The following is a 27963-nucleotide window of genomic DNA, read 5'->3' as shown; positions in this document are numbered from 1 at the left end:
CCAACAATATGGGCCCATCATGTACATGCAGTTTGGTTTCGTTCCAACCATGGTGGTCTCGACCCCTAAAGCAGGCATTCAATTTCTCAAGAACATGATTCAAAAGAAAAATGACCCTCTTTATAAATGAGCAGACAGTAATGAATTTTTCTCTATGTCCTCATAGACAAATACTACAAATTAATAGAAGGTAAAAGCAGAAACTCTTCAAAGCAAAAGGTCCTAGCATCTTCAGATTAATACAACAAAAGCACGTCCATCTTCCACCTGCTGCACCGGAGTCAAGTTTCTTGAAATTTCTCAACATAAGATAGCACATACAAGAAATAAATGCAACATATTAAGTGAATACCAAAAAGGCTTATATACTTACAGAAAGCATACTAAAATGACTCTTCAGTATGACATCGGGTCCTCTTCCTCTTCCTCGTCATCCCCTTCTTCTTCCACTCCCTCTTCTTTCTCTTCAACCTCTGCTGCAGTCATCTATCAGAAAAAATAGTAAATGAAAAATATATTAGCTCCCTGTGACATGATAAGAAAAAAATATATTTCCCAAACACATCTAAATGACTAGCAAGCAAGAATCAAAACCTTGGGCTGTTTGCACGTCCTAATATAATGGCCTCTTTGTTCATAATTTCCACACTTTCGTTGCTTGGTTTTGGATTTAGATTTCTCTAGACTGGATTTAAATCGGGTAGCCTTCTTCGGTGGACCCTTCGTTTTCACAGGTAAGGGGTCACGAATACATATCTCCGCGGTGTTAGTCACATAGTTGGATTGTACTTGACTGTAACTATTTGCAACAATTTCATTGTCTCTCTTCTCTAGCTCAGATTCCGCCAAACATGCATCTAAAGTTTCGTCCACCTTCTTCATAAGCCTCTTAATATTCTGAATGACATCCAGTGCTCTGTGGCACTTTGCTAGTAGGAGCCATCTCTCAAGAGGAGTTACGGCTTTATTATTTCCTTCGTCTACAGCCACCCCACCCCGGGATTGATGATATCTTGCCATAACCGTCCACCTATTTAAGATATATCGCTCCGGAATGCTAAGTAAACGTTTCTCCCTCATAATGCGCAGGATGTGTTTGCATAAGTAGCCTTTGGTCTCAAACTTGGCACACTGACAAGTAGCCTTTACACCTTCAGCATCAGATTCTTCATATACAACCTTGCACCATTTCCACTTCTCTTCATTACTCAATCCCACAAGGTATTCAGACACATTACCATTCTTATCCAAGAACTCATCCCAACAGTCGCTACTATCCCCAAATTCTGCTTTGAATAATTTAAACATAATACTCGTATAACATTTTGCAGCTTGTGATTCCAAAGTGCTCCTAGAAATCAATAAAGCACTTGTACTTTTAGACTTAAAATCTGCTTGAGATTCTTTATCGCGCCGATCATGAAGTGCATTATCATATTGTTCAACAAACTCTTGTAAAGTAGTGCCCTGGTTTACAAAACCATCAAAGAAAGCATTCATGCTTTCGCTACGTGAACTTGATGTCATGCCTGCCATGAACGTGTCTCTAAAATAAGCAGGCAGCCAATGACTCCGTAGCTCCCACATTTTTGCTAACAAACTATTTTCAACAAATGGGTATTTCTCCACTAATTTCTGTCATTCTGTCTCACTGTCGGCTATGTTTTTCCTGAAATACCAATGAGTGTAATCCTTAGCGAAATCGCTAGTCGAATCTCGCATAGCTGGAATATGCTCAACTAGGTGCTTACTGATATGCCACGAGCAAAACCGATGACGGGTGTTCGGAAAAACTGTTCTGATTGCATTTCACATAGCCCCGTCCATGTCGGTTATTATACAACTAGGAGCTTTCCCCCACATGCATTTCAGCCACTCCTTAAACAACCAAGTAAATGTCTCCTCCGTCTCGTCTGCTAAGAGGGCACAACAAAAAAGATTAGATTGTCGGTGATGGTTGACACCAGTAAATGGTGCAAATGGCATCTTATACCGATTGGTCTTATACGTGACATCACTGAATCTAAGGTACGCATCCCTCGCCCTTGAGTCTGCCCAAAACATGGATCTCAAGTTTCCTGAAATATCCAACTCCATGCAGAAATGGAAGTTTGGATCTTCTGATCGTTTTTGTTGGAATCTTAGGGCTACTTCGACAGCTTCTCGTCCCATGTTGTTAGCCCTCTCTGATCTCAAATGGGTCACTACCTGATTGGTTGTGACAGCACTACCTGATCCATCACGTGATATATTAATTGTCCTTGCAATTCCACTAGGACCCAATCCACTTTTATTGAGGACGTTTACCAAATTCTTACATGCAGCATTCTTATGGAAATTATTATGCGAGCGATGCAAGCGTCTTTTAAGTGGAGATGTGAGATCGTGACAATGATCCTCCACAAAAGCGCTCACTTCCCACATTCCATCTCTAAATTTAATATCCATCTTCACTTTACATCCTTCTCTTACAGTACGACGCCTTTTCACTTCCCCTTCCCTACCCTCCAGTCTCTTATCTTTAGGATATCTCTCTCCTTCTTTATCACAAACAAACCTCCTAAATATCACTTTCCCTGTTTTCTTCGACTTACTGGTCCTGCATTTCCTTACCCCAAACCCTGTAGACAAACCATATACATTGTAAAAGTCGTAGGCAGCCGCCTCGCTATCAAACTGCTGCTTTTCCACCGGTTTATGAGCTACGTTGCTCCTACCATTATCCTTAGTAGGAGTCTGCAAACTACCACTGCAACCCTCTTCGTTATCAACACAAACCAACGTACCCTCATTAAGATTTTCCTCCTCACCAACCAAAAGAAATCCATTCCCCTCAACTTCATCATTTACTAACCCACCAGCAGCTTGTGATAACGTATCATCAACGATAATTAACCTATTAGCATCAACATCATCAATGGATAACCCACAAACATTTGACATAGTATCATCCATTACCTGCGAAAGGCATTGGCCATTGGGATGTTAGGTGATCATATACAACTCACAAGCACTATCTGCAATTATCATAAATTAAGAAATAAAATGCAAAGAAAAAAATACAAATGGCAAACTGTGGTAACGATAAATAGAAAAAAATCAACAGCAACCAAAGTGAAATAAAAGTGAAGTCAACAACAACAACAATTAAAACAGGGTAAAATAATCGAACCCTGATAAACCACTTGAATGAAACACTAATAAAGCAGTTTGAAAAGGGTTCTTTTTCATAGAAATCACAGTAAATATACCCCAAAAAAATCTCTCTATATTGGTTCGATTTTTGTGAAAAATCAAAGAAGATGGTTTTCGTCCAGATTTTTCTTTTCACAACCCAAAAAAATCGTAAAATCAAATAATTAGGGTTGGAAAAATCTGGGTTAGGGTTTTCGTCCAGATTTTTCGAACCCCTAATAAATTGCTTTTCAAAAAAAAAGAAAAAGAGAAAAAGAATGCAATGAGGGGAAGAATCATACCTAATGGGTTTATTAGATTTTTCAACTCTAATAAACTTCCAGATTTTTCGAACCCCTAATAAATTGCTTTCCACACAAAAAAAAAGAGAAAGAGAAATAAGATGGCTCGGTTAGGTTGGGGTTCTCACAACCCAAAAAAAAAATCAAAATAAGATGGCTCGGTTTTCACCCAGAAAAAAAGAGAAAAAATCAGATTATTAGGGTTCGATTAGGGTTTTCAAACCCACAAATCAGATGCAAAGGAAAAGACAAAGCAATTTCTTCTTTGATTGTTCAAACGTTGTTTTTGCAGGTTCGAACCCATAATTTCATCATATTGATTGTTCAAACGTTGTTTCTGCTGGTTCGAACCCATAAATCAGATGGCTGGAAAAAAATCAATTGACTGGAAAAAATCAGATTATTAGGGTTCGATTAGGGTTTTCAAACCCACAAATCAGATGCAAAGGAAAAGACAAAGCAATTTCTTCTTTGATCATTAGGGTTCGATTCTGCTGGTTCGAACCCTAACCACTGGTTTTCACAAAAAAAACAAGAAAAAAATGAAAGGAGAGGAAGTAATGGTACCTGGTACGCTAGCGAGAGGAAGAAGATGAAGGTGGGTGAGCGCCCTTCGTGAGAGAGAAAGCTTCGTGGGAGAGAAAGTCTCGGGAGAAAGCTTCATTTTTTGGAAAACTTTTCACTGTGTTTTTCTTTCTCACAATGGGTTTATATATAGAGAACACTTTTCTCATATGAGTTTTGACCATCACATGGCTGAAAACAGCTCCATCCGACGGTGGGTGACTTCCCTGCGTTAATAAAAGAGGGAGGAGTAGATAAGCTATCTATACGGCCGCACAGTGTCACTTTTCTCATATATATATATATATATATATATAAAGTGATTGTGAGCGGCCCCTCATATAAGCTTATATGAGGTGACCGCTAAAAACATGGTGGGCCCACATTTTTGGGGTGATCCGAGCCGGTCATTTGATAGGCCCTGACGTAGATAAGGGGTGCCCAAAAAATCAGCTCCATAGAATCATCCCAACCCTTCATACTGTGGAGGTGAAAGAGGGGGAAAATGGACGGGTAAGTGGACAAATTTATACCCGCCCATTTTCCCCTCTTTCACCTCCACAGTTTGAAGGGTTGGGATGATCCTCTGTAGCTGATTTTTTTGGGCACCCTCTATCTAAGTCAGGGCCTATAATGACCGGTTCGGATCACCCCAAAAATGTGGGCCCACCATGTTTTTAGCGGTCACCTCATATAAGCTTATATGAGGGGCCGCTCACAATCACTTTCGCCTATATATATATATATATATATATATATATATATATATATATATAACTAGTAAAAAAACCTGTGCGATGCACGGGCCGACAAAGAACTGTACGGACCACATCATAGGTTGATCCAAACCGTAGATGTGATGGAACACAACATCAACAGGTTGTGCCCGTAAAATCATTTTCATAGGCTGATCCTAGCCCTCCAATCTATAGAGGTTTCCATAATTAAAAAAGCATAAAGGACAGGGGTAGGATTGAAATTATGTAGCTTTAATTGGTGCCTTTGTTAAAAAGCATAAAAGAGGGCGTGGGATTGAAAATATGTGGGTTGAATGGGTGCCTTTGTTAAAAAAGTCAAAAAAAGTGATGCGTAATTCTCATAGAATTTTGGGAGAAATTCAAATAATTCTCTCCTTTTCTCTTCTGCTGTATAGTATACTAGTAAGAAGCCCCGTGCAATGCACGGGCGAAAAAAACATAAATGATTAATGAAAAGATATTTTAAAACTATATACAAATAAATTTTGTCGATATGACAGTAAAGCTAATCATTAAGAAATAAAATAAAAAATGAGAAGCTCCCTTTTATTAATTTAAAGAGAGCATTACATAAAAGTCCTAAATACAATTGGCCATGAGTATAATCTCAAATACAATAACAACATCACCAAAAAACGGATATTTAAACATGTGCAACATACAATCCAAAACCATCTGAAATAACAGAGATAAAGACACTGTTTTTAACAAAGGCTATGCCAAATTGAGAGACACTGATTTCCAGCAAGCACATGAGAAAGTTATAAGATTTAACTTAAGCATGTACTGCAAATAAAGGACAAAGTGGGTAACTAAATTGTGAAAGAGCTTTAATTCCAAAGCTGAACTTACACTGAATCCAGAAAAAGGAATGGTCAGCCTTCAGAAACACGGTCTAACAAAGTTCAATTTCCAAATTGACATAGGAACATCAGTGGGGTGGATGCTCAAAACCTGGAACTGTTCGTTTAATCAAAGGTACACCTCAACAATATAAGAATCCTTCCCAAGTTTGCGTCCCAAACCACACCCCAAAGTGTATAGAGACCTGCATTAGAACCGATAATTGACAACAATATAAGAAGATATGGAGCAATCTAGATGGTCATTATGTAATCAAGGGCTACAATAATGTAATGATCCAAGTCAAATACAAATTTTGTTATTCAATGATAATTAATGATCATTGGGCCCTCCCCAGACCACGCAATGGCGGGAGCCTCGTGCACTGGGCTGCCCGTTAATGATAATTAATGATTAGCAGGTTTGAGATGAAAATTTAGTTCTTCAATGCCTTCCATATTCCTTCTATCCTGTTGGTAGTTCCTATTATAAGGAGTATTTTAAAACAACCCATAAATGTTTCTTCACTATCATGTTCCAAAGAGAAGGAATTTTAATTTCTGCCACTTTTTTAGAAGATATTCGATAAGCATGTAATTTTTTTTTCCAAAACCATTCGAGATTCAAACCAAACAAATAAATTGAGAATAAAAAACATACCACAAATAGTTTTTTATTGTTTGATGTGGTAATGCATTTCAACATAAGCATCGGATTTTAGATTTCATTGACATAGGAACAGATGATGAAATCCAACATTTGTTGCTCTCAAGAGCAGTCCACTGCCACCTGCTGGCCAAGATTCATCCTGGCACACAAAAACAGATATTTATTATTAAAACCTAATGCCACGAATGTTTTACTTAATATTGATAAAAAACACCATAAGAATCCAATGAATATCTAAAAGGTGCAGCCATGGAAACTCAATTTCACAATTGTCTTGGGATTAAAAAAAAACGAACTTTAACTACTCTGATACACGTCAATATTATTCCTCTATTTTCGGTTTGAAGACTCAACATATTTAATGCATCAAGGTAGTAAATGAAGGAAAGAAAAATATGAAATATAATTTCAAATACCTTTTTATGGTAGAAGTCATCATAAGAAGTCAAGTACCGGTGCAGATCTCTTGGACATTGAACATATTGTTTAATTTCTCAAAAAGCCTCATAGTTGCTCACAGAGCTCAGAATCAGATAAACCCCCTATTTTAAACCTAGGATATAACAAAATCCAAGCCCCGTAAGAAAGAAACAAAACTACCGATAAAACTTTTTACAAATCAGAGTTTAAGTGAGTGCAAAAGATCTATACCTATCTATTTTTGTCACTAAAGGAGTGAGCGATGCACGACAGTAAAAAGAAAAATCCTATGTTAAATGAGCATAAGCTATTGAAATATCAAATCCAACTACAAATGAAACCCTAAACTAAACATGGGCAACAAACCAAAAATAAAAAATAAAAATGCATGCACTACTTTTCCCGCCAAAAATAAATTAATAAATAACAAAGGAACTCCATTAAAAAAATAACAGAAGATCTACAATCCCCAAGCCTGAATACTTATTAACGATTTTGGGAGAATAGGGAACAAAAAAATATCAATTCTCTAGAGTATGTAGTAGCCAGTGAGATGAAGCATATGAAAACGAGGAAGCAATAATGGATCGTCTACATGGTCCAGTTCTTCATATGTGAAGGCAGAGAAATCCATCTTAGTTTGGTGAACCCAAATATCATCTTCATAGGATGAGCATAACCCTCCACTCTCAAGAAGTTTCTGCAACAAAATCAGCACATGTTTGATTATTCTATAATGACTAATCCGAATTCTCAGGTCACCCTGTTTGTTTTGGATTGTAGACCAATGGAGGTCAAAAGTAAGGCCTATCAAATGGACTATTTGGATCAATTAAAGGCAAAAGTCAGTAAATAAATCAAAGCCATGGCAGAGCACTCAAGAGAAAAATCCAATTCCAGTGATGCAGCTCATTGAGAGCTTAATGAGAGCACTTGAAAGTTAAAAAAAACAATTTTGTTGAATGCATTTCATCGAACACTTTATGTGCACATGACAAATGTATGGAAAACCAAAGGATTAGCACAGCCATCAAATTTTGTTTTAATATAGCCTTTCGCGAAAGACGCGACCATCAAAGACATGGCTATCAGTGAATTGGAATCTGTAAACAATTAACGAATATTGCTAATAACATAAATTGTCTAAGTAAAGGGGGGAAATTTCGGAGTTCAAATATATTTTAATTTTCCTTGTATTAGATCAAATTTATAATTACACAACTGATTCACTATGCTAAAGTAAATCCTATTGTATTAGGACTAAGTTAACAATATTGAGACCAGTAAAAATCCAATAAATTCTACCAGTCCAAAGGAAAAACCAAATAGAAGATCAGAAGTATCATTCAAAGATTGAGAAAAATAGAATTATTCATGTCCTTCATACCTTAATATGCTGATTTCAGGCACTTGGTGAGGATCTTGGATGAAAAAAACTTGTCAAACTGTAATAACACCTCATTCTCAGAAAACTTCAGAAGCACGTTAGGTGAACCGAAAAATATGAACGGCTCCGGCATTAATGCTACAACGGGAAAGAAATGGCGAGAAATCAGAACGTGCTATGAGGCCGTGGAAAGGGATTAGGGCGGTGGTGTGCCACAGACGTTTTTTTCTTTATGAAGAGAAATGAGAGTGGGTATTAGGGTTTGGAGAAAAAGATCTTGAAAGGAAGGAACTGGTGGGGATTAGGGTTCTTGGGGACAAATGAAAGAAAGAGGAGGAGACGTGTTTGGTGAGGGATTGTCTAAAAATATCTCTGACCTTCGAGAGAGAGAGAGAGAGAGAGAGAGAGAGGGAAAAGGAAGACAAGTATTAGAAAGATTGATAATGTGACGATTTTACCCTTGCATATAGACCAACATAGTTATAGCAGGTGAGGGCTAAATGGTCCAACAGAGATGCGTGGACCAGCATAGTTTTACTGATCTTATCACCTGATAAAGGTTTAGTAAGGGGGTCTGCCAACAATTGATCAGTAGGTAAGTATTGAAGTGACACCTTACCCTTTTTCACAACTCTTCGTATGTGATTATATCTCATAGCAATATGCTTGCTATTATTTGATATTCTTTTATTTATGGTGTTGTAAATTGCTGCTTGATTATCACAATATAAAGTGATTGGTCCTTTAGTATAATCTATAAATGGAATACATCTTAAAAATCTTTTAATCCAAAGTATCTCTTTGCTTGCAAGAGACATAGCAATAAATTCGGATTCCTTTAAAGGTAATGCTATACATGTTTGTTTCTTACAGGACCAAACAATTATGCAACCACCCATAGTAAAAAGCCAGCCACTAGTTGACTTAGAAGTAAGTCTATCAGAAGCCCAATTAGCATCACTATAACATTCTAAAACAGAAGTGTACAGTTATAATGCAAGCCATAATTCATGGTATGTTTTAGATATCTCAAAACTCTACTAATTTCATTCCAATGTTCAACACTTGGACTATTGGTAAATCTACTTAACATACCAACTGAACATGCAATGTCTGGTCTAGTATAATTCATGGTATACATTAAGCTACCAATTATTTTAGCATATTCCTTTTGATTTACAGGTAACCTAGTGTTGGGTACTAATTTACAGTGAGGATCAAAAGGAGTCTTACTAGGTTCAATCAGAATGATTAAACTTTCTTAATAATTTTTCAATATAATGAGACTGAGTTAAAATATATTTACCATCTCTTTTAATAATTTTAACTCCTAAAATAACATCAGCAGGACCTAAGTCTTTAATGTCAAATATTTGAGTCAAGTATCTCTTAGTCTCATTAATGCAATCTATGTTGGAACCAAAAATTAATAAATCATCAACATAAAGAGTAATTAACACTTTAAAATCTTTTGTGCTCTTAGAAAAAACACAACTTTCTACTTTACTTCTTTTAAAACCAAATTTTTTTATCTCTTTTCTAAATTTCTTATATCACTGTCTAGGTGCTTGTTTAAGACCATAAAGAGATTTGTTTAGTTTGCATACTTGTTTTCTAGACCTTTGAGAACATGCCCTTCAGGCTGATGAATGTAAATTTCCTCATTAAGATCTCCATTGAGAAACACGGTCTTGACATCCATTTGATGTACTTCAAGATTGTAGAAGGAAGCTATAGCAAACATAGTTCTAATAGAAGTAGATTTAGTAACAGGAGAAAATATTTCAAAATAATCTAATCCTTCATTTTGACTATAACCCTTGGCGACTAACCTTGCTTTATATTTTTCAATACTATCATCAAGTTTGAGTTTCTTTTTCAAAACCCACTTACAACCAATGGGTTTAGTATTAAGAGGAAGATCCACAAGAGTCCATGTATTATTATCATTTATGGATTAAGAAATATCTGTTGGTGATTTATCTGTTGATCAACATTAAGAACTTTATCTTTCTTTCCTTGATCAACAAATATTTCTCTATTGCGAGCCTTATTCTCAATTTGAATGTGTTGAACCAATTTATCCAAATTTAGATATTTTCTCTCGTGTTTTAAACGTTTTTGGTAATCCTTCCAAGAAGAAGGCAATTTACCAATAAGAGTTGAGACTTGAAAAGTTTCTGAAATTGATTCACCGGCATCAGCACATTCAGTTGCAATATCATTGAGTTCATTAACTTGATCAATAATAGGTTTGGAATCAACCATTTTGAACTCAACATATTTGTTAACAAGGAAAGATTTATTTCCAGCATCTTCATTAACATACCTTCGCTGAATTGCCGCCCACAATTCATAAGCAGTAGAGTGCTTGTGAAACACGTTGAAGAGCGAATTTGTCATAGCCTGCAGAATGGTGAATTGACAGATATAATCATCTTCCAGCCATTTCTTTTGCCCATTATTAAGTTCGCTGATACTTTCTCCTGACTGATTGTGCGGATATGCCGTGCTCAGTACATAGGCAACCTTTGCAATCGTGAGTTGATAGAAGATCTTCAAACTCCAGTGTTTGTAATTCAGACCATTGAATTGCTCAAGCCTTTCCACATTCTGAACTTGCGTTTTGACAATTGCTGAATCCATCTCGGAATAAGTTATATCTTAAAATTGTTGTTGAAAATAAGACAGAACAGAATGCAGAAAATAGAACAGAAGAATTAATTGGGCAAGGCACTTCCAAGAAGTTATCTTTAAGATAGTAATTTCCCACGTATAGATGCAGATGGACTCTTGAAATTCTATCTCCAGGATACAATGCCCAACACCGAGAATTTTAACAGGACTGCACTTCATGTATTCTCACAAATCAGAACCCACTCAGAAAACTTTAAACTTATATGACAGTGAGAAGAGAATGACAGAAGAAGATATATATATATATATATATATATATATATATATATATATATATATATATATATATATATATATATATATATATAACAAACTCTGATTGAGTCCCTTTTTAAAGACTTCGAATAGGCGCAAAGACACCCTTCCGAAGAGACTCAGAGTCGGTGCAAAGACACCCTCTCACGAAGAAACCTGCACCCTTCTGAAGAAGAGGCGCAACTCTTCATATATAGCCGTTTAACAAAAAACTGTTTCGGCATTTAAAATTTAAACTATTTTGTTTAAATGACAGTTATAACCATTAGGCCTTAACCGTCTTTTTATTCCTTCCTTCTTCTTCTTCTTATATATATATATATATATATATATATATATATATATATATATAGAGAGAGAGAGAGAGAGGAAAGTGTTTCTACTCGGTCCCCTAGATAAGCTTATCTACTCCTCCCTTTAAAAAAATACAGTGGGCCCACGCTGTTTGGATGATCCAAAGCATTCATTTGATAGGTCTTAACATAGATAGGGTGTGCCCAAAAAATCAGCACCAAAGGGTCATCCTAGCCCTTCGTTTTGTAGTGCCTTGTGGTGCCCAGAATGGACACATATAAACGTCCACGTTTATATGCGTCCATTTTGGACACGGTGTGCCCAACAAAACGAAGGGCTAGGATGACCCTTTGGTGCTGATTTTTTGGGCACACCCTATCTATGTTAAGACCTATCAAATGAATGCTTTGGATCATCCAAACAGCGTGGGCCCACTGTATTTTTTTAAAGGGAGGAGTAGATAAGCTTATCGAGGGGACCGAGTAGAAACACTTTCCTCATATATATATATATATATATATATATATATATATATATATATATATATATATATTATTATTATTATTACTTGAAGTTCTTTCTTGGTGCTCTCTCAAAGAGAAAGAGCTCTAAAGAACTTGAATGAGATGAGTGAAACTATCTCCTATTTATAGATGAAGGAGTGAAGGAGTTTGAATCCTAAATCTCCATGTGGGATTCACCAAATTTCAAATAATTCTCACCATAGCATTTGAAAAGATCCCAAATGAAAAAGATGGAGGGAACTTTGCACAACTTTTAAGACTTTGATTTTTCCCTTCAAATTAATGGAGGGAACTTGCACAAGTCTCAAAAACTATGACTTTTTTCCTTCAAAACATATTATTGTAATATAATAAAATTTATAATATCAAATACATTATTAGTAATATAATATAATTTATAATATATAACAGCTTTTGCATGTGGAACACAGCAACTTGTGGCGTACTCTTTATTGTTGGTTTGCATGTCTGTCAATTCATGTTGCTCCTCCTCTTTGGAATTTTCATTGCATAGCCAGTAAATTATAATTACAAAATAGATCCATCTAAGATAAAAAGGGAGAAACACAAAGGCTGTAGATTTTGATTCAATTCAATTCTTTAGAAAATTTTTGAAGTTTTGTTGGGTTGCAGGGAGCATTTGTTTTTGCATGAGAGCGAGCAGAATAACCGGCCTTCCTTTCATCTTCCTTGATTGTTTGAACGGGCCTTTCATCTTCCTTTTTTCTTTCTAAACCCTATCATCTTCTAAAATGATGAGTCATTTATGGTTTAAACTGGCTGACAAAACCTTGAGGCCCTGTTCGTTTTAGACTGCTACAAGTGATTGTGGGGCCAAACGAATTATTAGAGTCTGAATTATACGTAATTTTGAGTCCAATAATCTGTTTTGGACCCACAATCAGTTGTCACAATATGAAACAAACAGGGCCTAACTATGGCCATGTCTCGCCACCAGGACTATGTTTTCATGATAAATTGGTAGTCTCCATGTGGAGATGCGGGTGAAGCTACTAAAAGTCATGCGGCTAAAAATGGTGAAAATTAAGGTTGACCGGATTTTGAGTAGAGTTTCCCGTTTCCTGATTTTTAGCCCCATCTCATCGCCGGAGACAACCATTCCTGGATTTCCATTCTTGCAACTTCACCCTCATCTCCCCTTTAGCCTACCGATTTGTCATAAAAACAGATTCCTGGTAGCCGAACGTGCCCTATATGTTTAATTTTTTCTTTCCGTTCTTCAAGCTATGGAATCATTTCATTTTTGCATGGCATTTCTTTTCTTAAACTTTTGCTCCGGCTTGGAGATTGAGGCAGCTAAGATAACACTAAAATTTTGGTCACGGAGAATTCGATCATCTCAGAGGGGCAGAAGGATGCCCTTTCAAAAACCTAGGGTGCCACTTTAGATCCACCTCGCTCCACCGCATTTATCATTCTTTTAATTTTGTATTTCGGATGCATTTCTTATTGCGGTCGAACGATGTGGATCCAATGAGGCACTCTAGGGTTTTTGTAAGTGCGCCCCTCCAGTTTATGAGATTTTATACGGTGTAAGGCCTTACGACAATACGGTAGGGGCACCGCCCTTGATATTTGATCCAACAGCAGGTCACTTTTTGAGGAGCTGCTGTTGGATCAAATGTCAAGGGGGGTACTTTAATTCCACCACAATAAGGCCTTACACCATATAATTTCTCTCAGTTTAATATTTCTGTTTCTTTCAATTTGCTAGGCCATTTCACGTAAAGCCATCTAAACGGCTCACAAAAACTTTTATACTAGAGAACAGGCGAACAGCCACCTCATAAAAAGGATAGTCTTCGATCAAATTTCTGGCAAATTTCTGGAATTTAGAAGGCTCGTAGAAAATTCCACTCAAACTCAAAAACCAAAACCAAAACCAAAACCCTAGCTTTCGTCCTTTTCCTTTCTTTTCAAGCTTTTGGTACTTTACTTTCCACAGCTCTTTTTGTAAATCTTTTTATATTATTTCTCATTTTCAGACGCATTGTAATCTGTCTGTTTTGTGTTTTTTCCCTTCTTTTTTTTTTTGGAGTTGGCATGTGCATTGCTTGAATTAATGGCTGAATTTGCAGTAAGTGTATTAGATCAAGCTAATTTGAGTAAATCTACTTATATTTAGGTTTTAGCTTGAAGAAGTTAAACAAAAGAACCTGTTTTGAGCCTAGAACATTGAAGATTTGGATTAGAGTTATAGAAGAGGGTAGATTAAGCTCAGTTTACTGTTTTTTGGCTGCGAAGAAATCCTACACTCCTAAATCTGCTTATATTTAGGTTTTAGCTTGAAGAAGTTAAACAAAAGAACCTGTTTTGAGCCTAGAACATTGAAGATTTGGATTAGAGTTATAGAAGAGGGTAGATTAAGCTCAGTTTACCGGTTTTTGGCTGCGAAGAAATCCTACACTCCTAAATCTGCTTATATTTAGGTTTTAGCTTGAAGAAATCCTATTTGTCGAAATAGCTCTCCCCCACACCAGATCTGCAGAAATAGTCACTTCGGCTTTTGTATCATGGCGGCGTCTACCTTGCGTTTCAGTGGTGTTGAAACCCCTTATATTGGACTAAGAAAGTGTTCTTCATCCTTGGTTTCTTCAAGGCAACTTGAATTCACAGTATCCGTAGCTCCAGACACTGAATTTTTATGTAGGAGGAGACGTGTTGCTTGTGGAAGGAGAGTTTTGAAAATTAGCAGTGAGAAAAGAGCGGTTGCTTTAGTTGAGACTGGGAAGGAAAGGGCTGATGGAAATGTAGGCCAGTTGACATGTGTAATGAAATTTGGTGGTTCGTCAGTTGCATCGGCAGAAAGAGTGAGAGAGGTTGCTGATCTTATTCTTAGCTTTCCTGAAGAAAGGCCTGTAATTGTTCTCTCTGCTATGGGGAAGACGACAAACAAGATTCTAAAGGTGGGTGTCGTTTTTTTTCCCCTTGATTAAGGATTCTTTTTGGTGTTTAAAAATTCATGGTGGTGTCTTAGGGAGGGGAAAAGGCTATCAGTTGTGGTGCTTCTAGGGTATCGGACATGGATGAGTTGAGCTTCATAAAAGACCTGCATCTTAAGTAAGATCTCACTTCTAGTTTTGTAGTGATTTAAATGCATTTCAACACTATTCTTATCCATGGGTTTTGTTCCTTGATATGTTCAGGACTAGGGCTGCAACTCGACCCGGGTTTTCCCCGACCCGCATCGACCCGACCCGAAAATAGCCTAGGTTGGGTTCAGGTTTCATGGGTTTCGGGTCGAGCCGGGTTGAGCATTCAAAAGCCTGCATGAATCTCGGGTCAAGCCGGGTTTGAAGGGGCCCGACCCGACCCGACCCAAGTTACATAAGTTATAGTATGTATATTTTTTTCTATTGTTAGTTAAAAGTTAAAAGTGAAAACCCACGCACCCACTGTTACTGTATGTGAGTGTAATTTCTGCTTCTATGAGTTGAGTTGATTCAAGTGTTTGATTCAGCATTGTTTGATTGTAATTACAACATTGTTTAATTACAGCATTGTTTGATTCAAGTGTGATGTGAGTGTAATTACATCATTGTTTGATTCAAGTGTAATGTGAGTGTAATTTCTGCTTCTATGAGTTGAGTTGCCTTGCCAAACAAGAATTTTCCTTAAAAAATTGCGTCAACGTGAAAAAACCCAACCCGACCCGAACCGACCCGAGATTTATCATGGGTAGGGCCGGGTTTGGGATTCGTGGGTTTTCCGAAAAAAAACCCGACCCGACCCGAGATATTTCTCGGGTAGGGTTGGGTTCTCCAAAACCCGACCCGCCCGACCTGAGTTGCAGCCCTATTCAGGACCATTGATGAGCTTGGAGTAGATAGGTCCACTATTTCTGGTGAGGATCTGTAGTTTTCCTGGGTCCTATTTCCTTTTTTGTTAGTCAAATCAAACTGGAGATGTGTAAATATCCCTTAATATTGTTAACTTTTAGTACTTCCTACTATTGTTTACCCTCAATTGTTCTCTGATCGTGAGCTAAATGTTTAACACAGCAATACGGCAAGATATGTCAACAGATTTGACTGTGTCTTGTGCAGAATTTGCCTTATGCTTGGCATGCTATTGTATGTCATTTTTAATGACTGATAGTTATGTAATACGTCATTTCAAATCAAGGGTGTCATGCTCTAATAAACATTTTTTAACCCGAAATTTATCTAGGAACCTAGGCCGGCACCTTAAATTTTACTAATAATTAGAATAAAAAATACAAGAGGAGGACATGCCACCTAGCTTCAAAGTCAAACCCAAAAACAGAAGAAAAGATCAACTAAAAAGAATACTAGGATACCCAATAAATCACATCTCAAAGCTCCCCATTGCAGATCTAGGGAGGTCCATCATGCTCTAGTAAACTCATAATAATAAATGAAAATAAAATAGTTCTTACTAAATTTTTAATTCTTTAATTCCACAGAAGCCGCCACATGCATTTTTGGACATCGTTTCATACTTTCGTAATAATAAATGAAAATAAAATAGTTCTTAATGAATTTAAATATTATATCTAAATGAATCTTATGATCTACGAAACGATTTACGATCCGATACGATTCGACCCCTATTACGATTTACGATTTGATTCCAATTTTTAAAACATTGCATTTACCAGAGATGATATGAAGTAAATCAGGTCTCTAAAACCCGACCGTCATCAAACCGACTGAAAAAGCACTGGGTCAGGTTTAGAAATGGTTGGTCTTGGGTCGGGTCAGTTTTCACATTTAAGAACTCAATGTCATCTCAGGTTGGGTTTAAAGAGAAAAAAAAACAACCCGAGTGTGTTTTATCGTACTTTAGACTTTATAGAATTAACCTTGTGTATACTTTATGGACTTAACCTAAGCCTTTTGCCGACTAACAAGTAAAAGGCGTACTTTCTAATCTCCAAAAGCACGCACAAGAGAGAGGGTATGAAACCCCTAAAACCCCTACTTTCCCATTTTTGAAACTGGGTACAAGAGAGAGAGAGAGAGAGAGAGAGAGAGAGAGAGAGAGAGAGAGAGAGCCATTTCTTCTTGCGAAAAACTAGAGAATACATCCGACTCTCGGAACATCTCTACCCTTTCCTCTTGAGATAAGCAGTTTTTTCCCTAAATTTTATCTGCCTCTCTTTTATTTCATAGGGGTATTTGGATTTCTAGGTTTTACAAATGGTTTGTCAGTGGGTATTTGAATTTCTGGTTTTGGTTATGGTTTGAGAAGGCATGCTTGAAAGATAGACTACATTTGAGAAGGCATGTTTGAAAGTGATATTAACAAATCCTTATATACATATATATATATATATATATATATATATATATATATATATATATATATATATATATATATATATATAGAGAGAGAGAGAGAGAGAGAGAGAGAGAGAGAGAACGGTTCCTACACATATGTGTAGAGTGGGGGCCCACATTGTTTGGGTGATCCAAGCCATCCATTTTAAAGGCCCTCACATAGATAGGGTGTCTACAAAAAATCAGATCCATAGGATCATCCCAACCCTACGATTTGTGGAGGTAAAATGGATGTCTTTAAACCTTCACAAATTAGTCCATTTTTTGCCTCCATAGTTCGAATGGTTAGGATGATCCTATGGATCTGATTTTTTGTGGACACCCTATCTATGTGAGGGCCTTAAAAATGAATGGTTTGAATCACCCAAATAATGTAGCCCCCACTGTATTTAAGCTAGTGTGTAGATAACTTATCTACACATGTGTGTAGGAACCGTTTTCTCTCATATATATATATATATATATATATATATATATATATATATATATATATATATATATATATATATATATATATATATAAAGAGTGATTCAAGGGTTAAATTTTTTTCTCACTTTTTTGTTATTTCCATTCATGTCTCCCAGCCTAGCACAATACCTTTTTTATTGACATTTCTGATTTTCCTTAGGGGTATTTTTGGCATTCATGTTGGGCAATAAATACGAATTTTGCATAAAGTCAAGTCAGGACGAATTTTATATAGTTCCTAATATTTCAGAATAAAAATAGGGAAATGATCGATACTTAGTCCCATTCATGAAGTCAACTCAAAACGAATTTTATATAGTTCCTTATATTTTCACAATAAAAATATGGAAATGATTTCGACACAACCATATTCTGATATTGCGGTTGAAGATGTGGATCCAATGAGGCACTCTTGGGATCTGGGTTATTGTAAGTGCGTCTTTCAGTTTAGCATTTCTCTTTCTTTCAATTTGCTAGGCCATTTCACCGAAAGCTATTTAGACGGCTCACAAAAACTTTTGTATTAGAGACAAAATTTGCTGAAAAGTGAGCTTGTGTGGCTGTTCTGTCCTGCAAAACTGACTCTAAATTGGCTTCCCACTAAATTTCCTACCAAATCCCTAAAAATAAGGTTAGTCTTCGTTCAAATTTCCTACCAAATCCCACGAATATTTTAAAAAGGTTAGTCTTCGTTCAAATTTCTGGAATTTAGAAGGCTCGTAGAAAATTCTACTCAAACTCAAAAATTCTCCAAAGTCGATGAACGGTCCAATTACCGTAATTGAAAAGGTCAAAAGCTAGGGCATTCTGCTATAATACGCCTCTGTGCACTTTCTCCGCTCGTTTACTATAAATACTCAAACCCTTGTCTGCTTAAAATCTCTCTGTGTGTGTGTGCCTTTACAATACTCAAACCCTCGCATTCCTTCAAGAGCTCCCACGGTTATTCAAAAGGAAGGAAACACGAGAGGAAAGTAAGGAAAAAGAAAACCAAAACCCTAGCTTTCGTCCTTTTCCTTTCTTTTCAAGCTTTTAGTACTTTACTTTTCAGATTTCTAGGGTTTTTTTGAAGTTTAGGTTCTGTTCCTTGTTGTAATCTGTCTGTTTTGTGCAGAATTTACAGTAAGTGTCTTAGATCAAGCTAATTTTAGCAAATCTGCTTATATTTAGGTTTTAGCTTGAAGAAGTTAAACAAAAGAACCTGTTTTGAGCCTAGAACATTGAAGATTTGGACTAGAGTTGTAGAGGAGGCTAGATTAAGCTCATTTTACCGTTTTCTAGCAGCGAAGAAATCCTACATTCCATTATTTGTCGAAATAGCTCTCCCCCACACCAGATCTTTAGAAATAGTCACTTCGGCTTTTGTATCATGGCGGCGTCTACCTTGCGTTTCAGTGGTGTTGAAACCCCTTATATTGGATTAAGAAAGTGTTCTTCATCCTTGGTTTCTTCAAGGCGACTTGAATTCACAGTATCCATAGCTCCAGACCCTGGATTTTTATGTAGGAGGAGACGTGTTGCTTGTGAAAGGAGAGTTTTGAAAATTAGGTGTGAGAAAAGAGCGGTTGCTTTAGTTGAGAAGGCTGAGACTGGGAAAGAAAGGGCTGATGGAAATGTAGACCAGTTTACATGTGTAATGAAATTCGGTGGTTCTTCAGTTGCATCGGCTGAAAGAATGAGAGAGGTTGCTGATCTTATTCTTAGCTTTCCTGAAGAAAGGCCTGTAATTGTTCCCTCTGCTATGGGGAAGACGACAAACAAGATTCTACAGGTGGGTGTTGATTTTTCTGTACAGTTTGTGTTGTTTTTTTTTTTCTTAATTAAGGATTCTTTTTGGTGTTCAAAATTTCATGGTGGTGTCTTAAGCAGGGGAAAAGGCTGTCAGTTGTGGTGCTTCTAGGGTATCAGACATGGATGAGTTGAGCTTCATAAAAGACCTGCATCTTAAGTAAGATCTCACTTCTAGTTTTGTAGTCATTTACATGCATTTCAACACTATTCTTATCCAAGGGTTTTGTTCCTTGATATGTTCAGGACCATTGATGAGCTTAGAGTAGATAGGTCCACTATTTCTGGTAAGGATCTGTAGTTTTCCTGTGTCCTATTTCCTTTTTTCTTAGTCAAATCAACCTAGAGATGTGTAAATATCCCATTTTGGTGTCTAATTCAATGTATTATTTTAACAGATTTGACCGTGTCTTGTGCAAAATTTGCTTTATATATGCTTGGCATGCTATTGTATGTTATTTTTAGTGACTGATAGTTATGTAATACGTCTAGTGTCATTCTCTAATAAACATTTTTTAACTCGAAATTTATCTAGGAACCTAGGCCGGCACCTTAAATTTTATTAATAATTAGAAGAAAAAAAATACAAGAGGAGGACATGCCACCTACCTTTAAACCCAAAAACAGAAGAAAAGGTCAACTAAAAAGAATACTAGGATACCCAATAAATCACATCTCAAAGCTCCCCATTGCAGATCTAGGGAGGTCCATCATGCTCTAGTAAACACATAATAATAAATGAAAATAAAATAGTTCTTACTAAATTTTTAATTCTTAAATTCCGCAGAAGCCGCCACATGCATTTTTGGACATCGTTTCGTAATAATAAATGAAAATAAAATAGTTCTTAATGAATTTATATATTATATCCAAATGAATCTTATGATCTACGAAACGATTTACGATCCGATACGATTCGACCCCTATTACGATTTACTATTTGATTCCAATTTTTAAAACATTGCATTTACCAGAGATGATATGCAGTAAATCAGGTCTCTAAAACCCGACCATCATCAAACCGACCGAAAAAGCTTGGGTCAGATTTAGAAATGGTGTGTCTTGGGTCGGGTCGGTTTTCACATTTAAAAACTCAATGCCATCTCAGGTTGGGTTTAAAGAGAAAAAAAAACAACCCGAGCGTGTTTTATCGTACTTTATACTTTATAGAATTAACCTTGTGTATACTTTATAGACTTAACCTAAGCCTTTTGCCGACTAACAAGTAAAAGGCGTACTTTCCAATCTCCAAAACCACGAACAAGAGAGAGGGTATAAAACCCCTAAAAACCCTACTTTCCCATTTTTGAAACTGGGTATAAGAGAGAGAGAGAGAGAGAGAGAGAGAGAGAGAGAGAGAGAGAGAGAGAGAGAGAGAGAGAGATTTCTTTTTGCGAAAAGCTAGAGAATACATCCGACTCTCGGAACATCTCTACCCTTTCCTCTTGAGATAAGCAGTTTTTTCCCTAAATTTTATCTGCCTCTCTTTTATTTCATAGGGGTATTTGGATTTCTAGGTTTTACAAATGGTTTGTCAGTGGGTATTTGAATTTCTGGTTTTGGTTATGGTTTGAGAAGGCATGCTTGAAAGATAGACTACATTTGAGAAGGCATGTTTGAAAGTGATATTAACAATTCAATAACAAATGTGACAAGCATGTTTGAAAGTGATATTAACAAATTCAATAAAAAATGTGACAAGCATGTTTGAAAGGTCAGGTCAATCTCTGTTTTTAAGGAGATGATGCCCAAACACCCTTTGTTTTGATATTGGCAATTCTTTATTTTATACTTCTCTTTTGGCTGCTGACATGTTTTTTTTTTTTGGCTGCTGACATGTTGCTTGCTAGAAAAGGGAACTGGCAAATGCAACGAGAAAACTGAGAAATAAGGAGTGGAGTGCCAATATCAATACATGCCTTTCTTCAGGAAAGCTAAGAATAAGATCAGCAACCTCTCTCATTCTTTGAGCCGAATCAACTGAAGAACCACCGAATTTCATTACACATGTAAACTGGCCTACATTTCCATCAGCCCTTTCCTTTCCAGTCTTGGCCTTCTCAACTAAAGCAACCGCTCCTTTCTTTTCTTTTTTTGAAGAGGGCAACATAATATATATATATATATATATATATATATATATATATATATAAAGAACCGAGATGGTCCTGAAGGAACAAAGAGAATAGAAAGATAGCAATACAATAAGTCAAGGAGGAAGATAGTCAAAGCACTCAAACTCGGCCCGAAAAACGCCTTTCTTGGCCAGGGAGTCGGCATCCGCATTGGCTGATCTCCTGACATGGCGAAAAACTATGGAGGAGCCCTTAGATCTATCCTCTATCTCCTCTAAGAGAGGCAAAAATCGCCATGGGGGAGAAGCGGCGCCCGAAAGCCAGCGAATAACATTTAAGGATTCCCCTTCGACTATAATTCTGTCGCACTCCAGGCGAGGCATGGAGTGAAGCCCGCTGTGCACGGCTCTAACCTCTACCTCATTCGAGTCTGCCAATCCAATAGGCCCCGAGTAGGCCCAGAGGACTTCCCCTTTGTGGTTTCTACATAACCCTCCTACTCCTGCCGCTCCTGGGTTGCCAATAGAGGAGCCGTCAAAGTTAAGCTTCAGGGACCCCGGCGGAGGAGGAGACCAGGAGGGGCGGGTTTTCACTTTGGTAGCCGATTCCATACAGATGATTGACCATCCTTCCCAGAGGTCAAAAGCTGAAACAAAACGAAAAAGAGGAAGTATACGGGCCCAGGAGATGACTGCAGCTATCACCTGAATATAAATCCAATATGGAAAACCAGCCTTCCCTTCAAAGACACGCGCATTCCTCTCTTTCCACAAAAACCACAATGAGGCTAAGAGACACATCTTCCACAGAATTCTGTCTTTCCTTTTCCAAGGAGCCCATTCCCAACTCTGAATAAATTCAGCCATAGAATTGGAAGGGACCCAACTGATCCCAAACCGAGAAAAGAGAAGACCCCAAATAGATCGAGCAACCGCTCCTTTCTCACACCTAATTTTCAAAACTCTCCTTCCACAAGCAACACGTCTCCTCCTACATAAAAATCAGGGCCTGGAGCTATAGATACTGTGAATTCAAGTCTCCTTGAAGAAACCAAGGATGAAGAACACTTTCTTAATCCAATATAAGGGGTTTCAACACCACTGAAACACAAGGAACCTGCTGCCATGCTCGAAAATCCGAAGTGATTATTTCCGTAGATCTGGTGTCCGAGCACGCTATTTCGACAAATAAGGGAATGTATAATTTCTTCACAGCTGGAAAGCGGTAAAATGAACTTATTCTACCCTCCTCTACAACTCTAGTCCAAATCTTCAATGTTCTAGGCGCAAAAAATGGTTCTTTTGTTTAACTTCTTCAAGCTAAAACCTATATGTAAGCAGATTTACTCAGATTAGCTTGATCTAATAAACTTCCTGCAAATTTCTCCATTAATTCAAGCAATGCACATGCCAACACCAAAAATAACAAAGGAAAAACACAAAACAGACAGATTATAGCCAGGAACAGCACCTAAACTTGAAATAACATTAAATAAACGGGAGATAGCTGTTCGACGTGCATGAGAAGAAATTCGAAGTCTTTCACGAAATATATTTATATATCCCCTTGTTTTTGCCATGTACACCCATCTCTTTTAGTTTTTATTTTTACATGACATCTCATAGAGTCATAGCTCTATTCCTATTCGGATTCTCCATTAGACGGGATGAGAAGTTTAATTTAAAAAATTCTAATAAAAATTCCACTCCGACTTTAGCGGAAAAGTTAAAATAATAATTTTAATTTACGCTCGAGCGCAGATAAGCTTATCTACGCTCGAGCACAGAAACAGGAGGGCATTTGGGGGGTGATCCTAAGCATTCATTTGGAAGGCTCCATCATGGATGGGGTGCCTACCAAAAATCAGCTCCATTGGATCACCATAGGGTGTCCATTTGTGAGCCAAAAAAATGAGCGGATAGTGGACATCTGCCCATTTTTTGGGCCCACAAATGGACACCCTATGGTGATCCAATGGAGCTGATTTTTTGTGGACACCCTATCTATGAAAGGGCTCATCAAATGAATGATTTGGATCCCACCAAAAAATATGCCCCCTGTTTCTGTGCTTGAGCGCAGAAACCCTTTTCTCTTAAAAAAATTCCTAATTAAATTCCATTATGACTATAGAGGAAAAATTAAAATAAGAATTTTAATCTAAAAAATTCTAATGAAAATTCCAATCTGACTTTAGAAGAATTAGCATACCACCTTTTAGGATGGAAACACGTTCCAACATTTCCCCCCTCTAATTCCTCCGCTCTGGGTGGGGTGGAATTAGAATCGAATCCCGATTCCAGGTCTGATTCAAGCATCCTAGGGTTTGATAGGCCCATTGAAAATTATAGTGCTCCACTCATGATCCAAACCATGGAAGCGATTTCATGATCCAAATTAACCATTCATTTAAGAGAACAATAACAGATAAGACAATCACCTCTGGCCCATAAAATGGACGGTCAAAAATTAAATTAAATTAAATTAAATATAAAGGAGAAATGAAATATTTGCCCCTTTTTGCCAGTGGGAGCCCCCTCTAGTGTAAAAGACTGGTCATAAATACACTATAGGGAGCTGTCTCATGTAAGACAAATGTATCACTTCCCATAAAAAAAATTCCGTTAGTGGGGCATATAAAATTGGGTCATACTTTTATACAGATTTGAATCACTTGTTAACCCTATGAACAGTTTGGATTGTTCTGAACGATTAGGATCGCCTACCTAGTAGGAATTTGCACTCTGCCGTACTTATGTTAAAAAAATAACAGAAATACTAAACTCAAGGGCAACCTTACAAAAATGGACTGAAAGGGCGGCCCCCATTGGCTGCACGTCACCACGGTGCATTTATATGGAAGCAAGCATATATGGTTTCAAGTTTCGGTTTCAAAATGCATTTTGGTCCTCACCGAAACCGAAATTTAGGCCGAATTTTGATACACCAATTAAAAATAATATTATATTTAATACTAAACATTTAGGGGAAATATTATATTATTAAAAAAACAAGATGTTATTGACTGTGAGCCTATATTGGACTATTTACATAGAGGGATGGAAAAAATTGCGGAAAACTGAATAATTATACAATATCTGTCGTATGTAACATGTTGGGAGCAGGAATTGAACCTACAAATTTGCCAATTATGAGTTAGGCGCTTTAACCATTCAGCCATGGACATGAGATTATATATCGAGATAGTAGTATGAAACAAAGATTATTTCCGATTTGATCTTATGTATCGGAGTCCATTTCAGCGTCACAAACTTTTTTTTTTGTTAAAAAAGACGGTGTTCTTCAACGGCTGGTGATCATCGCCTTTTTCCGCACGCTTCCGCCGTGTCATGTGCACTTTGCTTGACTAGTTCAAATTGATTCAATTCATTGGAGTTTCTCTTGCACTTTTGTTTTCTTCTCATGAGAGGGCTTTCGAAGGCAACTCTAATGCAGAAGGGAAATGGAGTCTTTTGAATGAAAATCATGTTTTCAATTATAAAAACTAAATTAGGATAAATTGTATAAATCGTTCGATTTACTATCGAATTGTTAGATTCAATTGAAAATCGCAAACTTCGTACACTTTAAGATTCAACCAGGAGATTCAAATCGCAAACCATTATATTTGGTTTGAATCATAAGCCGTAAGATTTTTAAAATAATATATTGATGAAAATGCTAGAAAATAGGGTGGAAATATGATTTCCCATATGCAAATGGAGTTGTTGAAAGTGAGTCCTTTTAATCATATATGTTGTCCCAATCCACCTCTGCATGCAATTTTGTTTTCTCAAGACAAAATCTGCTGAAAAGTGAGCCTGTGTGGCTTCTCTCACATGCAACGGCCCATCTGCCAAATGCCTTCTCAGATGGTCCCTAGGAATCTTGAACATTTTACAAACTTACAATCCTTTGTGCGGGCTTGAAGGCAAGATCGCCCTGATAACTGGCGGAGCGAGTGGACTCGGCAAGGCCACGGCCCGCGAGTTTATCCGACAAGGTGCCAAAGTCATCCTAGCTGACATCGACACCCAGCTAGGCCCAGAAGCCGCATCTGAACTGGGCCCACAGGCCCACTTTGTCCCATGTGATGTATCCATCGAGCGCCAAGTGGCGGATGTTGTGGACCAGACCGTGGCCCGCCATGGCAAACTGGACATCATGTACAACAATGCCGGCATCGCCGGCCCCTCTGTCCCACCGAGCATTGAGGATCTCGATCTCGACGACTTTGATCGAGTAATGAGCATCAACGTCCGTGGGGCAGTTGCGGGGATCAAGCACGCAGGTCGGGTCATGATACCCGCGGGCTCCGGATCCATCTTGTGTACCGCCAGTATTAGCGGGCTATTGGGCGGGCTTGGGCCGCACCCTTATACCATATCCAAGTTTACTATACCAGGGATTGTAAAATCCGCCGCAAGTGAGATGTGTAGGCCTGGTGTGAGGATTCATTGTATCTCGCCCTTTGCGGTACCCATGAGGTTCGTCATTGACCAGCTGGAGGCATTCTACCCAAAAGCCGGGCGAGACCAGATAGTGGGTGGATTGAGGGAGCTGAGTGGGGCCGGTGAGAGGAGGCTGATGTGGCGTGGGCAGCTGTCTACCTTGCATCTGAGGAGGCAAAATATGTGACGGGTCACAACTTTGTTGTGAATAGGGGGTTCACCTGCTTTAAGCGCCTTGGACTCCCGGCACCAGATCAAATAGATTAGTAGACACTTGTAGATTTCGTGTACTACATGTTTTTACTGATTTTTTTTTTATGCCATAGGGTATCCCCACCCCACTTTTGTAGGACGGGACTATTTCCTAGGGATGCGCGCGGGCACCCGGAGACCACGTGCATCGGCTAAACAAGGGGGGATGCATCGGCTAAACAAGGGGGGATTCGAACGCCTGTCACTGGGGAGCAAACCCATGACTTTACACCAAAGAGCCACACCCTATCGGGTTTTGTTTTTACTGAGTTAAATTCAAATGTGGTAAATGTTGTTGTAACCTAAAATGGTTTAATGGCTCATGTCCATTATTTCCTTTGTAACTTAAAATGAATTGTTGTAACTTAAAATGGTTTAATGGCTCATGTCCATTATTTCCTGAAAGTTACAAATTCTCCATTCATTTCATGACAGTTATAAATTCTCCATTTATTTCATGACAGTTACAAATTCTCCATTTAATTTTTTTGGTGAAAAGACATGTCCATTCGTTTTCTATAAATAGCAAACAAATTTCTCGTCCAAGACACAATTTTTCTTCTGCAGAAAGAGTTGTTCTCTAAAAGAAAATTATCTATTGATCATCCTTTTGATATCAAATCAAATTTTCCAAGTGTTTTCTCTGAGTGTGTTGATCCAAGTAAATTTCGATCGCGCCCAAGTTTGATAGTGTTAATCAAGCCTGGTTGGAAGTGTTGTATCTTGGGAAGCATTGTTCATTACCTGCAAAGCACCATAGGCAGGAACAAATCGCTTTAAGGAGATTTGGTAAACCGTACCTCACTTCATTATTTAATTTCTTTCTAGTTTGTTACTTTGTTTATAAACGCAGTCCTCTTACTGTTTTGTTCGGTGGTGGAACAAGTTTCGGCTTTATTAATCATGCTTATATCTCACTAACAATTCTTCTATACATTCCAATTCTATTATTGGTTTACAACAAATAGTGTTTAGCTAACAATCTTAAAGAGATTTCGATCTAACTATTTGTTGGGTTTATAGGAGAATTGAAATGGCGGGAATCTTTGATGACTTGCCCGATATCCAGAACTTGCCCGATATCCAGAACTTGAATGTCGGAGAGGACATTGCAAATGATGGAAGTGTTCCAGTGGTCAATCCGACCAACAACAATGGAGCGCCTGGTAACAATGTAACTAATGCTGCGGGTCTTCGTACTGAGACCACAAATGGTGGCGCGGGTTCAAGCCGCACGACTTTTGGACCCGGAATTGGTTTTACCAATACAGGTTTTATGCCTTTTGGTTCTGTAGTTGGAGGTATGGTTCCACAAACCATTCCTCGTGTGGTGATGCCAAATCCACCAAATGAGAAGCCAGAAAAATTTACTGGCGTTGGGTTCAAACAGTGGCAACAGAAAATGTACTTCTATCTGACCACTCTGAACCTTGTGAAGTTTTTGTCGGAGGTGTGCCCGATATTGTCTCCTAATGAGCATGATGTCACAACGCTTGCGGCGTTGGAGGCTTGGAAACATGGTGATTTCCTTTGCCGTAACTACATTCTCAATTGTTTAGCTAACAATTTATATGCTGTTTATAGCAGTTTTGAAACAGCCAAGCAATTGTGGGAGTCCTTGGAGAAGAAATACAAAACCGAGGATGCTGGCACAAAGAAGCATATCGTTGCCAAATTTCTGGACTTCAAGATGGTTGATTCAAAATCAATCATTAGTCAA

The 27963-nt window shown here is 37.7% G+C and overlaps 3 protein-coding genes and 2 pseudogenes across 14 annotated transcripts; 3 read left to right on the top strand and 2 right to left on the bottom strand.

The window, feature by feature from the left end:
* Positions 1-98: 98 nt before the first annotated feature.
* Positions 99-8493, bottom strand: LOC143862534 (protein FAR1-RELATED SEQUENCE 5-like). Of its 10 annotated transcripts, XR_013240346.1 has the most exons (8): positions 8118-8493; positions 6727-6863; positions 6302-6449; positions 5651-5846; positions 4044-4267; positions 595-2958; positions 374-486; positions 99-270 (listed from the first exon to the last, which is right to left on the bottom strand). XR_013240346.1 is itself a non-coding variant. In XM_077373608.1 (7 exons), the coding sequence occupies exons 5-6, from the start codon at positions 1585-1587 to the stop codon at positions 397-399; spliced, it is 1083 nt and encodes a 360-aa protein (XP_077229723.1). In that variant the 5' UTR covers positions 1588-2958; positions 4044-4267; positions 5651-5846; positions 6302-6449; positions 8118-8493; the 3' UTR covers positions 99-270; positions 374-396. The 10 variants fall into 8 exon arrangements, 2 of the variants coding, with proteins under 2 accessions (XP_077229723.1, XP_077229724.1); XR_013240344.1 differs by lacking the exon at positions 6727-6863; XR_013240345.1 differs by lacking the exon at positions 6727-6863 and having other exon boundaries at positions 99-267.
* Positions 8494-10067: 1574 nt separating this feature from the next.
* On the bottom strand, positions 10068-10763 carry LOC143861597 (uncharacterized). Its single transcript, XM_077372495.1, has one exon. The coding sequence runs from the start codon at positions 10761-10763 to the stop codon at positions 10068-10070; it is 696 nt and encodes a 231-aa protein (XP_077228610.1).
* A 3658-nt stretch (positions 10764-14421) lies between these two features.
* LOC143861596 (aspartokinase 2, chloroplastic pseudogene) lies at positions 14422-14844 on the top strand (annotated as a pseudogene).
* Positions 14845-18573: 3729 nt separating this feature from the next.
* On the top strand, positions 18574-21547 carry LOC143861989 (aspartokinase 2, chloroplastic-like). Of its 3 annotated transcripts, none has more exons than XR_013240111.1 (5): positions 18574-18654; positions 18851-19451; positions 19550-19628; positions 19715-19755; positions 21319-21547. XR_013240111.1 is itself a non-coding variant. In XM_077372975.1 (3 exons), the coding sequence occupies exons 2-3, from the start codon at positions 19050-19052 to the stop codon at positions 19601-19603; spliced, it is 456 nt and encodes a 151-aa protein (XP_077229090.1). In that variant the 5' UTR covers positions 18574-18654; positions 18851-19049; the 3' UTR covers positions 19604-19686. The 3 variants fall into 3 exon arrangements, 1 of the variants encoding a protein (XP_077229090.1); XR_013240112.1 differs by having other exon boundaries at positions 18795-19451; XM_077372975.1 differs by lacking the exons at positions 19715-19755; positions 21319-21547 and having other exon boundaries at positions 19550-19686.
* A 1288-nt stretch (positions 21548-22835) lies between these two features.
* On the top strand, positions 22836-26295 carry LOC143861594 (zerumbone synthase pseudogene; annotated as a pseudogene).
* Positions 26296-27963: the final 1668 nt, after the last annotated feature.

The sequence above is a fragment of the Tasmannia lanceolata genome, unplaced genomic scaffold (assembly GCF_043159265.1).
Source record: "Tasmannia lanceolata isolate RefF3 unplaced genomic scaffold, GAP_Taslan_0.1 ptg000037l, whole genome shotgun sequence".
Taxonomy (NCBI): domain Eukaryota; kingdom Viridiplantae; phylum Streptophyta; class Magnoliopsida; order Canellales; family Winteraceae; genus Tasmannia; species Tasmannia lanceolata.
Note: the sequence above shows the minus strand (reverse complement) of the source record. Positions and strands in the feature narration are given on the sequence as shown.

Coding starts and splice junctions, on each gene's coding strand:
- LOC143862534 (XM_077373608.1), bottom strand. CDS start 1,587: ATGTGGGAGCTACGGAGTCATTGGCTGCCTGCTTATTTTAGAGACACG. Junction 487..594: donor GGACGTGCAAACAGCCCAAG/GTTTTGATTCTT, acceptor TTTTTCTGATAG/ATGACTGCAGCAGAGGTTGA.
- LOC143861597 (XM_077372495.1), bottom strand. CDS start 10,763: ATGGATTCAGCAATTGTCAAAACGCAAGTTCAGAATGTGGAAAGGCTT.
- LOC143861989 (XM_077372975.1), top strand. CDS start 19,050: ATGGCGGCGTCTACCTTGCGTTTCAGTGGTGTTGAAACCCCTTATATT. Junction 19,452..19,549: donor CGACAAACAAGATTCTACAG/GTGGGTGTTGAT, acceptor TGTCTTAAGCAG/GGGAAAAGGCTGTCAGTTGT.